General features: G+C 42.7%; 1 protein-coding gene across 21 annotated transcripts in view; it reads right to left on the minus strand.

Moving 5' to 3' along the window:
- Window positions 1–284: 284 nt before the first annotated feature.
- The window catches only part of CDC14B (cell division cycle 14B), a 123,821-nt gene continuing 108,402 nt past the window's right edge, over window positions 285–15,703 (minus strand). For 6 of the 21 annotated variants that reach the window (XM_081523372.1, XM_081523291.1, XM_081523310.1 and 3 more), the window contains one exon: window positions 7,479–11,146. In XM_081523372.1, the coding sequence (XP_081379498.1) occupies window positions 11,110–11,146 (37 nt within the window). In that variant the 3' untranslated portion in view covers window positions 7,479–11,109. Of the gene's footprint in view, window positions 3,132–4,164; window positions 4,229–6,915; window positions 6,984–7,478; window positions 11,147–11,257; window positions 11,509–15,703 lie in introns of those variants that run through there. The other 15 variants (XM_081523405.1, XM_081523301.1, XM_081523417.1 and 12 more) reach the window with 6 other exon arrangements.

Below are 15,703 nucleotides of genomic sequence, written 5' to 3' on the forward strand. Positions count from 1 at the left end.
AGGTGGTGCCCACGGCAATGCCACACTATGACACATTCTCCTAAAAACATTTCAAGTGCTCTTAGAAAGCTTTGGGGCTTCCCAGGTGGTGCTAGGGGTAAAGAACCCATCTGCCAGTGCAGGAGACGTAAGAGACGTGGGTTCGATCCCTGAGTCGGGAAGATCCCCTGGAGGAGGGCATGGCAACCCACTCCAGTATTCTTGCCTGGAGAATCCCATGGACAGAAGAGTCTGGCAGGCTATAGTCCATAGGGTCGCAAAGGGTTGGACATGACTGAAGCGACTTAGCAAGCATGTAGAAAGCTTTAATAGGTCTCCTGCACAGGTGGTGATGGCAAGTCTTGGGAGGGCATGAGACTAGGTTCAAGGTTGACAAGGTACTGGTGGAGACAGGGGCAGAAGCTTGGCTCTCCCAGGGGCCTCATGGAGCCTGAAGTCCGAATGGCTCCAGGAGCCTCTGCTGGCCCAGGCCACCTCTGCCCATCTCCTGTTGCTCCGGGATAGCCTTTTCCTTGGCCATAGGTTTCCCAGGACCCGAGGCAGTAGGACTTTCCCCAACCAAACCACAAATGCTCTCTAAACTATCACAGCTTCACCACGGGTGAAACTGGCCCCATAGTGTGGGGCAAGCACAAATTGCCTTGTTTCTTTGCAAAAATGTGGCCCCATTTCAGAGGGCTGACTTGGGAGCACCGTGGGGGAACACCTGTCGTGAGAATAGAGTGGCATCAACTTACACATAGGAAAAGGTCAGCTTTCATCCCAATCCCAAAGAAAGGCAATGCCAAAGAATGCTCAAACTACTGCACAACTGGACTCATCTCACACGCTAGCAAAGTAATGCTCAAAATTCTCCAAGCCAGGCTTCAACAGTACGTGAACTGAGAACATCCAGATGTTCAAGCTGGATTTAGAGAAGGCAGGGGAACCAGAGATCAAACTGCCAACATCCACTGGATCATAGGAAAAGCAAGAGAATTCCAGAAAAACATCATTGCCTACGCTAAAGCCTTTGACTGTGTGGATCACAACAAACTGTGGAAAATTCTTAAAGAGACAGGAATACCAGACAACCTGACCTGCCTCCTGAGAAACCTGTATGCAGGTCAAGAAGCAACAGTTAGAACCAGATATAGAACAATGGATTGGTTTCAAACTGGGAAAGGAGTATGTCAAGGCTGTATACTGTCTCCTTGCTTATTTAAGTTACATGCAGAATACATCATGAGAAATGCTGGGTTGGATGAAGCACAAGCTGGAATCAAGATTGCAGGGAGAAATATCAGTAACCTCAGATATGCAGATCACACTATCCTTAGGGCAGAAAGCAAAGAGGAACTAGAGAGCCTCTTGATGAAAGTGAAAGAGGAGAGTGAGAAAGCTAGCTTAAAGCTCAACATTCAAAAAATTAAGATCATGGCATCTGGTCCCATCACTTCATGGCAAATAAGATGGGGAAACAATGGACACAGTGACAGACTTTATTTTCTTGGGCTCCAAAGTCACTGCAAATGGTGACTGCAGCCACGAAAATAAAAGACTCCTTGGAAGAACAGCTGTGACAAACTTAGACAGCATATTAAAAAGCAGAGACATTACTTTGCTGACAAAGCTCCGTATAGTCAAAGCTATGGTTTTTCCAGTGGTCATGTATGGATGTGAGAGTTGAACCATCAAGATGGCTGAGTGTCAAAGAATTGATGCTTTTGAACTGTGGTGTTGGAGAAGACTCTTGCGAGTCCCTTGGACTGCAAGGAGATCCAACCAGTCAATCCTAAAGGAAATCAGTCTTGAATATTCATTGGAGGGACTGGTGCTGAAGCTGAAGTTCCAATACTTTGGCCACCTGATGGGAAGAACTAACTCATTGGAAAAGACCCTGATGCTGGGAAAGATAGAAGGCAAGAGGAGAAGGGGACGACAGAGGATGAGATGGTTGGATGGCATCACCGACTTGAGGGACATGAGTTTGAGCAAGCTCCGGGAGATGGTGAAGGACAGGGAAGCCTGGTGTGCTGCCGTTCATGGGGTCACAAAGAGTCGGCCATGACTGAGTGACTGAACTGAACTTACACATAAGTCCCTCAGGGGTTTCTGAGAGTTCTCAAAAAAGAGGAAGAGTATTTTCTCCAGAATAGCCACCCTGCCAGAGGCATCGAGGATATCTCCAGTCAGGGGTGTATACAACCCAGCCCCAGGGGACCTCACTCACCTCGATGAACCACCTGCATAGATGTGTTGGTGGCTCTGGTCTGCACTTCACCCATCCCCTCAGATAGGAGAGCAACATTAGAGCAACAGAGAGGAAAACAATATGCTTGAGGTAAGTCCTACATTCTTGGCAGTGCAAAATGATCAGAAGGAGAGCGTTCTGGTGAGAAGGGAAAGTGAGAGTGGAAGGAAGAGGAGGAGCCAAAGAAACATTCAGCGAGAGGGGTAGGATGCTTGGGAGAAAAGAAGCAGGAGAAATGCAGAGGCCAGGTGGCCCAGCAAAGAATGTGGAAACCCAGGGTCCCGTGACTAGGGTGGAAAGACCTCCTTCAGGGATTTTCACCGAGGATCCTGAAGGCCCAGAACAGGGCTTGGAATGACTGGATAACAGGCTTCTTCAGGGCACACATCTAGGGGGCACCCTTCAGTGCACCTGTGTGACCGGCACCCCTGGAGCTGGATGACGCCCAGCCAGTGATGCCATGGAGGGCTTGTCTATGAAGTCTTCATAATCTTGTGTTTGAGGGAGACAGAGGAATCAGCTCCCATCGGATAGTCACAAGGAGTCTAATGTAAGAAAGCTCAAAGAATGCTATCCACTTGGAATTGTACCACTACCAGAGAGGGGGTGCCAGCCTGGTCCTGCTCCCAACCCAGTCATCCAGGTAGCCTACAGGAAGTCCCAGCTCTGGCTTTGGGCTGAGATCTCAATACCCAGGGGAAGAATGAGGCAAAAACTCCTATGCTACAAGGCTGAGGCATGGGCCTGAGAAAACAGGTTTAAATTGCATCTTGAGAAAATTTCCGATGGTAAGCGCTGTGTTGTCCAGGGGAGACCTCTGGAGATCTAGTCCCTGCGGATCCCGAGCCAGATTAAAAGTCGGTCTAGATAGGTCACAGCCCGGGATATCCAACCATCACTAGAAAAGGGGGGGGGGAGACAGACGGAGTTGTATTTACAACACCAGAACCTGTCTTAGGGGGTTACTGGATACTATAGGGACTGGTTTAATTTGCTGGCTGGAGAAAAGACCCCAAGTTTCATGCTGTTTAAAAGTGGACAAATATAGGGCTGGCCAGACAGAAACACTCTGAAAGGCAGGAGTGAGCTAGGGGGGCCACCAGTTATCATGTCCCCATCCCCACTCCTGTCTGCCAAAGCTGAATGAATACTCAACTGCTGCTTGAGGATATGCCAATCACTAGTCTGCCTAGGGTACCCCTGTGTGTCACCCAGCTCTGTCACAATAGACCCCTCACACTTAGGGATGGAGAACACAGGATGGGCAACCTCCCTGTGGCTGCTACACTGATAAGCCAGGGCCAGGTAGGAAGGCCGGCCTGAAGTCCGAGTCCCCCACTTTCATGACGATGAGCCCTGTTCTCAGGGTTAGCCCCCGCTGCCTCCTATATTAATGAAACCTTTCCTTCATGCCCTTCCTCTGCCAGCTGGGGCTTGGACCAGAGTAAAACAAGATGAGAGCACGATATTCACTTCACAAACAGTCTACTGCTGTTTCTGTGACATCGCCCAGTAAAGCTGTATTTGAACCTAATCAGCAGCTCCCAACTGGGGGCGGCACTGCCTCCTGAAAGTGGGTGAAAATGTCATTTAGGGGGGCAGGGGAGTTGGATTACCCAATGGGTGGGAACACTACTGGCATTTAGTAGGAGGGGCAGGTGGGGGAGGTTTGGAAGGAATGCCAGACTGGCTGCATTCTCTGGCGTTCTACACAAGGAAGAATTGTCTGCCTGAAAAGTCATCTTGTTTTACATAGAGAAGCAAACCCACCATGAGAACCACTGTCTTTCTCAAAGTAAAACAATGCACAAACCCTACTACTCCACCCCCCCCTTCTTCTATTCCACCCAAAGCCTCTCCTCATTTAAACTGATGATATAAGAATCAGAGGGGCCGCAGCCAGGGTCCCACCCTGCAGGAGGCCTCCTTACCTGGGCATCTCAGTGTGGATAGAGCACCCATCATCCAGAAGCATGTCAAAGCCATGCAGACTTGCTAGCAAAGAAATGAGACACAGTTGAGACAAGGCAGAGATCAGATGTGCTTCAGGGGCAGGGTGGAGGGATTTCCATTCCACGTGGACCGAGCCAGGTTCCCCATTGAGGGAGCTGGGGTTATGTACTGAGAGGAACCTGAAAGAGTTTCCCAGAGTCCATATGCTCCTCCAGTAAGCGAGAAGATGGTGATACTATATGTAATAAAGGAGTATATTATGCCAACCACTTAGAAGACAAAATGCCCCAAATCTGAATAATGGGGCAGCTCAAAGACTGGACTGTGTATAGCAGGGAGGAATGGTGACTGTGACCCATGGCACTAGGGTCAGTGCTGTCCTGTTAGCCCGCTCAGCAGTGTCACAACAGCAGCTGCCAATGTGGTACAGAGGGAGTACAGAGGACTGTATGTGTGATAGTTCTTTTGAAAAGCATTAAGGCAATATTCTAATTTTTTAATTAAATATAATATATATGGCTCTTAATAGGTACCAGGTACTTGTTCTAAGTAATTAACAAATGTTAAATCCTCATACAACCATATATTTTAATTTTTTAATTAAACATAATATATAATGGCTCTTAGTATGTACCAGGTGCTTGTTCTAAGTAATTAACAAATATTAAATCCCCATACAACCGTATTAGATATTGTCATTCTGGCCCAAATCACACAGCTAATAAGTGGCAGAGCAAAGGTTTATACCCAGTCTGGGTTCAGAATCCATGCTCTGAACTATTATTAATCAAGCTGCTTTTTGATGCAGTGTACATCAAAAGTTTTAAGATTTTGCATGTCCCTGACCTAGAAATGCCTTTTAAAAGAATTTAACATAAGGAAATAAGCAGCACCACCCAGGAAGAATTTACATATGAGAATATTCATGCAGTGGTAAAACAGTAAAAAGTTGGAAACTACCTACATGCGCAACAATGGGGAGAGAATGATTCCTTAAGTCATGGCATACTACAGAGAAGTTTTTGGAGAATTCCTCCCACTACACTGACTCTCAATGTACCCCCAGTTGCACTTAAGACCCAAAAGTGGAGGAAAAGAAAGCAATGGTGGATATTATGCTCCACACAACACCGGGCCCTATACTAAGGCACAATCACGTACTTTGGTCTCTTCTAATCCAAACACCGTGCATTTACTAGTCCAGTTTTATGGATGAACAAAGTGCGAGCCAGGAGGCAGATAAAGGATCCACAGAATAAATGGTAGAGCTCATTTTAGAGTGTACATTGCTGACTGCCCTTTCTGTATCAACTTGCTATTTCAATATGACGGGGGCTTCTCTACTAAATCATTTCAGCACTCTGCCTTGATCACTCACAAAGGAGTTTCAGTGTGGGAATTTCTCCATTCAGAAGTCAAATTGTCTGGCCTCTTTAAAAATTTCTCGTTATACTTGTATGGAATTATGCTGCAGGGACCAAAAATAGCAGAGACTGAGAGATGATCATCTGCTATCAAAAATTGGTCTTTACCTAATTAAGAGAAAATTACCTTGTATGTATAAAAATTAATTTACTGACTCCTAAAGGAAAGCAATTCTGAATATTCATTGGAAGGACTGATGCTGAAGCTGAAGTTCCAAGACTTTGGCCACCTGATGTGAAGAGCTGACTCATTAGAAAAGACCCTGATGCTGGGAAAAGACTGAAGGCAGGAAGAGAAGGGGACAACAGAGGACGAGATTGTTGGATGGCATCACCAACTCAATGGACATGAGTCTGAGTAAGCTCCGGGAGATGGTGAAGAAGGCCAGGCGTGCTGCACTCTATGGGGTCGCAAAGAGTCAGACACAGCTGAGTGACTGAACAACAATAAAAATTAACTTATTGAAAGCTAGGTGCCAAACGCCATTTGAAGTATGTCCAATGTATTATCTCACTTAATTCTCATTATAACTGTTAAGGTGAAAATTCTCCTATTCCCATTTTATTTATGGAACAGAAGTAGAGGTGTTTACTGAACTGTCCTTGCGGTAAACGAAAACTGGACAGTGGTCAACAACAGAGAAAGCAAGCAAGAATCTACAGGGCTAGGGTCTCAGAGGCTGGTCGCTCACACTGCAGAGCCCTGGAAGACATGGCTACTCCCATGAGAAAGAGGCATGTCCTCTAGTTTCATCCAGAGCCAAGCCTCAGAGCCTGACTGCCAAGCCTTCCCCCTTCACGCTCACATATCTTGAGCTGCTTGGCCAATGCCACCTGAGTTCCAGTGGGTCAGCAGGAGGGCACACAACTCAGGGTAAACCATACAGGGGCAGGCAGACGTGGCAAAGCCTGGAAACTGCTCTTTGTGGGCAGTGGTACGCAGGAGTTTGGATGAGAAGACCAGTCCCTTGACTTTGTACTTTGAAAATTCATATCCTAGAACAAATCAAAGCTAGGTTCTTGGGGGAACTGGACAGCACCCCTTAACAGGACAGGTTCCTACATCCTAGGCATAACCTCTGCAGGACGGTGTGGGCAATTAGGTTTTTTAGGATTCTGCCCTGCAGGAGACCAAGAAAGAGGGAAGGCAGATATTAGCTGTGGGTGGCATCCTTGGTTATACACTGGGATATGAAGTGCTCCAGCACTGGTCCTGCCTTTACTCAGCACTTTAATCCGGACCTTGGCAGGTAAAATGAAGGGGCTACAATGTATGACCCACGAGACTCCAAGGGTCTGACTTACATGTGTCTTTTCCTTAGCAGTTTTCGGAAGGGTCAAACCTTTGCATGCCTGAGCTGGTTAATGGGTATCTGTAGAACGGGTATGAGAATGAGAATATCAGGAGCCCCCTCACTTGCTTACTGTCTTATCCTGAGGAAGATGTTACAGACTAAACAGTATACCCCCCAAATTCTTAAGTCGAAGTCCTACCACCAATACCTCAGAATGGAACTGTATCTGGGGACAGTGTCTTTAAAAAGGTAATGAAGTTAAAATGAGGCCATTAAGATAGACCCTAATCCAACCTGATTCATATGATAAGAAATGGAAGACAGACAGAGGGACACCAGGGATTGGAGGGCAGAGAGAGAGGCATCAGAAGAGAGGAAGAGAAACCAATGCAGCTAACAACACCCTGATCTTGGGATTTATAACCTCTAGAACTGTAACAAAATAAATTTCTGTTAAGCCACCCAGACCACATCCTAGCAAACTAATACTGCAGAGGGTTATATCCACTTTACACTTTAACCACAGCTTACCATGATTCAGAATGATAAGTGAGTAAAAAATTCAAAAGGCTCTTTGGTTAATACTTTTAATTATATGATTATAATTATACAACTTCCATTATTCAACATTTTGTATAAAACCAGTTACAATACACAAATGTGACAATATGTATCAAACTACATAGATATGCAAAGTTTACAGGCCATTATGAAGCTTTATCTTAAAAATACCTTCAGGAAAATAAACATTCATTCAACCAGTTCTCTCAGCTTTATAAAATATGATTAGAAATATACATTTTACTTAAAAAAAATCAAGACAATGACTGATCAAATATTGATTAATCAGTTACATTTTAAAACTTTTAATAATCTATACATGAGTGCAGGTTAGATAAAAGTCTGCAAATCATTGATATAAAAGTACAATAATATAATCAGATGAACATATATGCTGACAGTTAATTCTACTGGGCAATTAAGGAGGTAATTTCCTACACAGTATAGGTGAACTGTCCAGTTGATTAAACATCTGTAGTATTTCCACTTAGGGACATGGAGAATACTCAGATTTAAGAGAAAAGGAAGAAAAGCAGCCATCCTCACAGGACAGTTTTGAAGGGAGAAAACTATTACAGAATTAAAACAGACTTTTAAAGTTGCTTTTGCTTTCCAAAATGCAATTACTAGTTTAAAAAATGTATGAAGAGAAGCAGCTATGCTATTTTCTGACAAACATCAAAGGAGCGCAACGCTCATTTGTCAAGCAAAGAAAAGGCTCCCAGAGCTCTTTGCATAACGCGGCCCAGATCGCCCGATGGTCTGAACAGCTCACCGAAGCATCCCACATTCCAAGGGCAGACACATCGCCTCACGAGAACACTTGGGAACTCTTTAAATCTTGTCTGGGCCCAAGAGGTAGAAATCACCCCTGTGAGAGGCGGAGGAGGGCAGGGAAGCAAGCAGGTGGGGATAGGCTAAGAGAATCAAGTTTAGAACAGAAAAATTCTGGAGACCAGAAGAGCAGTGTGCCACTTAGATGCAGCTACATTTTGACAAGTAAGGCTACTTGTTTTACTGAGGCACTGCTCAGGATCCATCCCTCTTCATTCACAGGTTAGAGGGATTTCTAGTTTTTCTTTAGCATTACAAAATGGAAGTCTGTCCACACATCTAGGTACCCAGTTTGGCAGACACTCTTCTTTTGGACTGTCCCTGACTGTTGACGATTTGAGTCCCCAGAAAGCTTCAAGCGCACCTAAAAATACTCATTTCTAATTTTTATCCCAATGGAAACTCTCTTGGTGTCTTTTCAAAGCTGTTTAAGGCTCTCAAGTTAAAGAAATCTCTCCATATCTGACATGCCCTATTTCATATTCCATACCAAGATCTTATACAACAAACTAAAAATGGGATTCTGAGAAGATTCTTGGGTGTGCTGAAGTTTCAGTTGGGGACAGGAGGAAGAGTCCTGTATTTACAGCAGGAAGAACCTGCCATCAGTTAGACCCAGAGACTTCCTAGATTCTCAATATCCCCTTAACAGTGTGCTATACAATCCATCTGAAGCACTATCCCAAGTTGTGTGTTCCAAGGAATGCTTCTTAACAAATCACTAGTTTGCTATGACTACTTTCAGTGAGCCTGTCAAATACAAGGATTTTTAGAAAGAAACACAGTGATAGCAACTCTAGCTGGAAAACTTGAGCAGCCACACAAAAAGGCAATTAGTAAAACAAAAAGTACATTGAAGCCCAAATTTTTCACTCTTGGCCAAAACATCAGATGGCTTATTCACTGTGATGGAGACAGCATTTACTCGTTCTGATCAGCAAGAACGGTTCAGATGGAAGTTTGATTTTCCTAACTGCTGGGATCAATTATGTAGGAAATGGCCTTTAAAGGTATCAAGGGAAGAAGAGTTGCCCTGAGAATTCAAGTGTTTTATGCCTGGGCACAGCTTGAATATTTAGTATCTCCCAGAACAACACAGCCAACAGGTTTCTTTTTCCACTCAAAGCTTCATCAAGAGCTGTCTTCCCTCAGGTAAGTGGGTCTTTGTATTTATGAACTTTCAGGGATAGAAAACCACTGTTTTTCTGAGGTCTGGTTCTGATGTTTAGAAGCCGGCATGGCCCTACCCCATGGTGCCCAATGAGGAGGAGCTGCTTGTTTGATCAAAACAATGGCATCTTCCATCTCCCCTCAAAACGAGGCAAACTTATAATTTACTCCAAGACAGTAAATACCACAAGAGATCCACAGTCTTCTAATTGCTTTTTACATTAAACAGACTTTAATCTTACTCCAACCACTCATTATTCTTTGTAACTATATTAAAAAGGCAGCTTTTTAAAAATGGAATTGCCTACTGACCTGATGCATTCACCTTGTAAAGAATGTGAAGGCATTTTGCCTTTCAATATATCTCCTCATTCTCGAAACTAGGATAGCCAAACACTGGTTAACAATAACTAAACCATTCACTTATGGAAGTAACCAAGGTGACTATAAATATTCTTTTATTTTGGGCCCTGTTTCTTTTTAGCAGCGAATAAATTGTTTTGTCATTGCTTTACGTTACAGATTGCTGTGTTTCTGTGGGATTGAGGGGAGAAGGCACTCTGCCAAGAGTTATTAGTTGTATTCCCTAACGAAAGGCAACAGTGAGTTTCTTATTTACAAATAAGTGAAATCCAGATGCAAATAACCATGACTGAAACCAAAAGGCCTGAGGCTGTTAACATAACAACACAAAAATTCACAATGCTACAGAGAAAGACCCTAACAAAGTAACTTTTTAAAAAAGTCGTCATTATTTGGGATCACTGTTTCCAGGGGAAACACCAACAGTGTGGGGTTTTTTCCTGCATGGAAATATGATTTTAATTTGTCTGACTGGGTAACCAAATAGTGGGCAGCCTTGACATTCTTCAGACTCAAAATGACACAAAAAAGAATGACTTATACAATCTTCCAACTCTGAAGCTAGTCTCTCTTCCTGAGTCTTCTAAAGCTACTACTAACATTCTCTAACAACCTCTTGAAAGGTTTAGGTTACCAAAGTATCACTTTGTATTACAACATGCAACAGTCTTCAAATGTGGTTTTCACAGATTCTTGTTAATAAAGCACTCTTTGGTGGAAGACAAGCAGCTTGGGTACTTAACAGAGTCAACATTACAACAGTATTACAAATATTAAAGTGAAGATGATCAAACCAAATAGTATCAAATCACAGAAAGTACCATTTCAGTAATGCTTGTTTTATCTTTGTAAATTTTGACACAGGGTGAACAGCAAATAAATAAGTAAAAAACCTCCATCAGATCCTCAATTCTTCTGAAGGCCAGCAGCTAAAATGATTGCCATCACAGGGACATACGTGCACCACACAGACTAGTCAGCTCTCCTGATAACAGACGGCTTTGATATTTACACCTGAGACTAATTTACAACAGCTTTTTGTGTTCAAGACGTTTCTATAGGAGGAGAGTTGGGCCCTCTTCAAGTCATTCACTTGCACCCAAGCTCATGTAGTTATTTAAATTCCAGTGGACATTTTCTTCATTGAATAAACTTGTTAGGTGGAAAGCAGCTAAGGCTTTTGCAATTTTTTTTTTTCCCAAATAAATTGTGCTAAAGTCCTGTTGTAGTTTTCTGTTCCTAGAGTCTTCCTTCAGTTCTGGTCACAGGTTTTTACTTAACGCAAGACTGTTTTAGTCCTTGAAATGGAGGGACTACAGGGGAAAAAAAAAAGGATTTTACCATGAAGGCTTTTAAGTGTCCCATACGTAGTTATCAAAGACAAGGAAGGCAACATAATAAAAATATTGACATGCTAAAAAGTATACACTTGTATAATTCTTTAATGACAGATACTTTGGAAAAGACAGTACAATATCAACCATAAAGTAAAGACAAACAGGAGAGAAAAGGCAGAGCAGAAAATGTTTCAGTTCTGCAAAAAATTAAAAAACAATAAACAACAATAAAAAAAGAAGGGAGGGCAAAAGCAGCCGAGCAATGAGAGTACCATAATGCCATTAAGGGCATTTGTTGCAAAGCATTCCTTTTCTTTCTTTCTCTCTGAGGAATCAGGCTGTGGGAAAAGTGGGAAAGAACGAGAAGATAAAGAAGTGTTACTTGATTATTTCCAAAGGCAGAATCTGGTTACAGAAAAAGCCGGGGCACTGCAAGCCGTTTCCAGTTTAGCAGAGTGCAGCCGGCACCCCGCACCTGCTCCCGCCTTGCTCCACACTGCCGCACAGCTGCAAGGGGACAGCCACCGACCCTTTTCTGTATGTGGGTAACTGATCTAGGTTGATCTTCACCCTACCTCCCTTCTTTCCTTCCCCAAGAGATCACTGTAACTTTCAACTAAACAGCGACTTTCAGAGGACAACTGAAGCAAAAGAAAAGAGAGAAACCAATTCCCATCTGGAGGTGACCCTCACTTAGATGATGATGAGGTTCTATCAGAGCAGCTCATCTGAATCAGTCCCTTAGTTTCTGAGACCCCAAGAGAGTACTGAGTATAAAGGTCCAGGTCAGTTTGGGAAGCCAAGTGGGAAGATATCTGAAATTTCAAACGAAGATTAATAATTTAAAAGAACAGAGGTAACCAGCAGGAAAGAATATTTAGATACAACATGCTGGGGCTCCTACAGTGATACAGTTTTTAAAGATAATGGCAGTAACAAAAAATTAAAGCCCAGAGGTGATGGAATAGACACTGAGATCTGAGACTCTAAGGACAAGAAGCACTGAAAGGTATGATGATGGCAAACTTCACAATGAGAAGACTTAAAAAGCCTGAGTCTGAAATGCAGCTACTCTCAACTGAAAGGCCTGTGAAAAGACTCATGGCTTCAGAGGCTGAGGAAAGAGTCTTGAGTATTTATCTTCCTCCGAAATATAATTAGGCACAAAAAATAAGCAGAAAGTGATGGTTCCCCATGATGCAACTTAGAATAAAAAAGGCACTTGTACATGACAATTTTCTTAGAAAACAAATGAAGTTACGATTTCTTTTAAAAAGGAAATGAACAAAAGACTGACCCAAAGAAACAACATAAGCTTACAGTAACATGCACTCAATGGGTGAGCTGTGTAAAGACATGAATCAATCTGAATGACATCAAACGAGGTGGCTAAAGGTTCTCAATCAGAGGCTTGATGATGAAATGTTTGAGACTCATTCTAAAAGAACTTTTCAGACAGTCCATATGAGAACACTGAAAAACAGGCCAATTCTATGTAGCTGGTTTTTCAGTGGATTTAGCAATTATTACAAGAGAAATATTAAAATTGGTTTCTAGCTCTAACAGGAAGTGGGGGGTGTAGAAGTCCATTAATTTACTTCTCTGGACTTAAGAAAGGGGATGAGGAAGGTGCCATACAGACTCCCCTCAGCACCCCATCTGCCACCAGACACTCCAGTGTTTCCATGCCTAAACTGGTTGTGCCAGAGCAGAGCTTAACACTTAAGATTTAAGTTTAGATGTGGCTAATGTTCAATGGATACATGGGAGAGTAATCACCTGCCATGAGAGAAACACGGTGGCAATTCTTCCCAACAACAAATACTTATGACAACATTCATAATGATTTTTTCAGTCTCCAAATAACGACTTTTTTTTAGCGTATTTGTGGAAAAGTTCTTCAAAGAGGTACAGCCTCTCTGTAAACTGTCAAAAATCAAAAGAGCCAAATCAATGGAAAGTGACTTGGGGTGAGGTGTTCATCCTGGAAGCCTCTAAGAGTAGAACAGAACATAGAAATGAAAGGTCAAGTTCTGTGGCACAATAGAGATGATGACACACGGACATCATCAACCTGCAAGAGAGAGGACCTCGCAAATGGGAGGAACAGCAGACTGTCAGCCCTGGTGCCTTGAAAGTGTTTATTAATGTACACAGAAATGGGGTACTATTTTATATGTGTATATATATATGCTGTTCCAAGAAAAGATTTCTATGCAGTACTTTAAAATTAGTCAACCATCTTAGCTCACGTTATTTTGTCCTGAATCAGTTATCCTTCACCTCAAAACGAGTACTATCCTATAGGATAAAAATACAGGCTACGGCTGGGGTGCCTGATGCCCATTATTTCCTAGAAGCAGGAGTGGGACTGTACATAATGCATTTGCCTTTCTCTTGTGAGCTGCAGGTGGTCGCAGTTAAGGTGATGTCAAAACAGGCCAAAGCCAGGAAAGAGGCAAAGGAGATCCGACATGGAGGGAGGGCGTGGTTGAAAGCACTATGAAACCCAACGGACTCCTGTTGTTTTACTTCTATGTCCCTCCAGATCTCTGAAAGTCCATTTCAGAATTTAAAAGAAGTCTTTTTGGTTTTCGGCACTATCCCAATTGCCTGAAAACTACTTTGGGCCATTTCAATATTCAGTCAAACTATTCAGTCTGAGCTCTACTTCAAGTCCTCAAAGCAACAAGTCCAGGGACCTCAGGCAGATGCTCACCGCAATCAGGAACCACCTCTGCTGAAAAGCACAAGTTTAGATCACTCAAATAAGACCTAGATGGAAAAACTGCCATACGGCCACACCCTAAGAGGAACTCGGTGTGACCCGGCATGTGCAGTCCCGGCTTCGGGACTCTAGTCATCTCATCTGAACCTGCAGAGCACCATCCGGGAAAGCAGAAAGCAGAATTAAATGTGCAAAACACACTTGGCCGTGATGGAAGTCTGAAAAGAATATGTCCGTTCAAAATATGTCTAACTATCACCAGCAGCAGGCCTTTTATTTAAATTTTTAATAATTTACATAAAAGAGTCAAAGTTAAAAAACCTCCCATTTCGCCTCATTTATTGTAGAAAAGTTAGAAAAAAAGAAAATGATTTAAAAAAGAAAAAAAAAGACTCCCCAACTGTTCTACCAACCGGAAAAACTGGTATTATAGCATATTTTCCCTTTATCTTGGAGAAGAAAATAGCTACCCACTCCAGTATTCTTGTCTGGAGAATTCCATGGACAAAGGAACCTGGCGGACTACAGTCCACAGGGTCCCAAAGAGTCGGACACAACTGAGTGACTAACACACACACACACACACACACACACACACACATAAATATTTAGGCTTAAAAATATTTATATACCTGTACACTTTTAGACATATATAAAACACACTTTACATTTATAAAATTAAAGCAATATTTCATAAGTTTTATGTGTAGCCCTTTTCACTTATTGCTCCATAAGCAGTTAACCCAGGTCATTAACTTTTCTTTGAAAACATGACTCTCAATTCATTTGGCAGAATTCATCCATCATTTCCTATTTCTTACTGTTATAAAAAAATTCTGGTATTATGTTATAATGTACCTAAACTCTTGACTTTTTTGTCAGCATTTCTCTAATATTCTTCTCAGTGGAATTAAAGAGTATTTGATACCTTCCCTAAGGAAAAGTTTTAAACCCTAAAATCATGAGTCAGTGCTCAATTCTCAAATACTTGTTTGGTGGCACCATCACATTCTTAGCCAAATAAAAGTTTGTAGTAAAAACTGTACAAAAGAATCCGCAAAAAGAAACAGTGGCAGAACTGAACAATTCCTTCAAACAGTAAAACACACAGAGCTCTTAGGTCGTTAGCGAGTCCCTTAGGACACAGGCTGCCGTGGGGCTGCACCAGAAACCACCTCAGCACTGAAGGTCACGGCAGGCCCAAAGCCTCAAAGGTCTGAGAGCAGAGAAGTTAAAAAATAGCAAGGAAAACTGTGAAGAGCATTCTAAAATCTGGTGCAGATTATCTTAGGTCGCTTGTGATCTCTGTAAGACAACCCCGTCGTGCCTCATGGGTCGCCAGCAAAGATACATAAATATGTATCGGCAAAGATACAAAGACACAAACAAGGTGCCCGCTTATCCATCCTGAGACGATGGGAAGTGGGCAATCTGCCCTCTCCTAAAAGGGGGTCTGGTTTTGGAATATGTTAAAAATGAAATGTCTCGGATCATGATAAACATCCAAAAACAATGGTGAGTGATGGATTTGGTCACAGAACATGTCCATTTTCTTGTCAGAGTGTATACTAATGAAGGAAGTGCATGATGCTAGGCCAGAAAGTGAAAGAGCTACCCCTCTGGGGGTAGACTGTGGCCAAGAGGGCAGTCACTAGGTAAAGAAAGATCCCAAACTCTCAAGAGTTCTCATTTTTCCACCACTTATGTGCAACTAATTCTCCAACAATTATGACGAATCTGATACATAGACAGAAAGATTTCCTCCAAGTCCTGACAGAGAGCTTTGGAAGTTCTCAATTTAAGAA

The sequence above is a fragment of the Giraffa tippelskirchi genome, chromosome 1 (assembly GCF_054371585.1).
Source record: "Giraffa tippelskirchi isolate mGirTip1 chromosome 1, T2T-mGirTip1v1.2.pri, whole genome shotgun sequence".
Classification (NCBI taxonomy): Eukaryota; Metazoa; Chordata; class Mammalia; order Artiodactyla; family Giraffidae; genus Giraffa; species Giraffa tippelskirchi.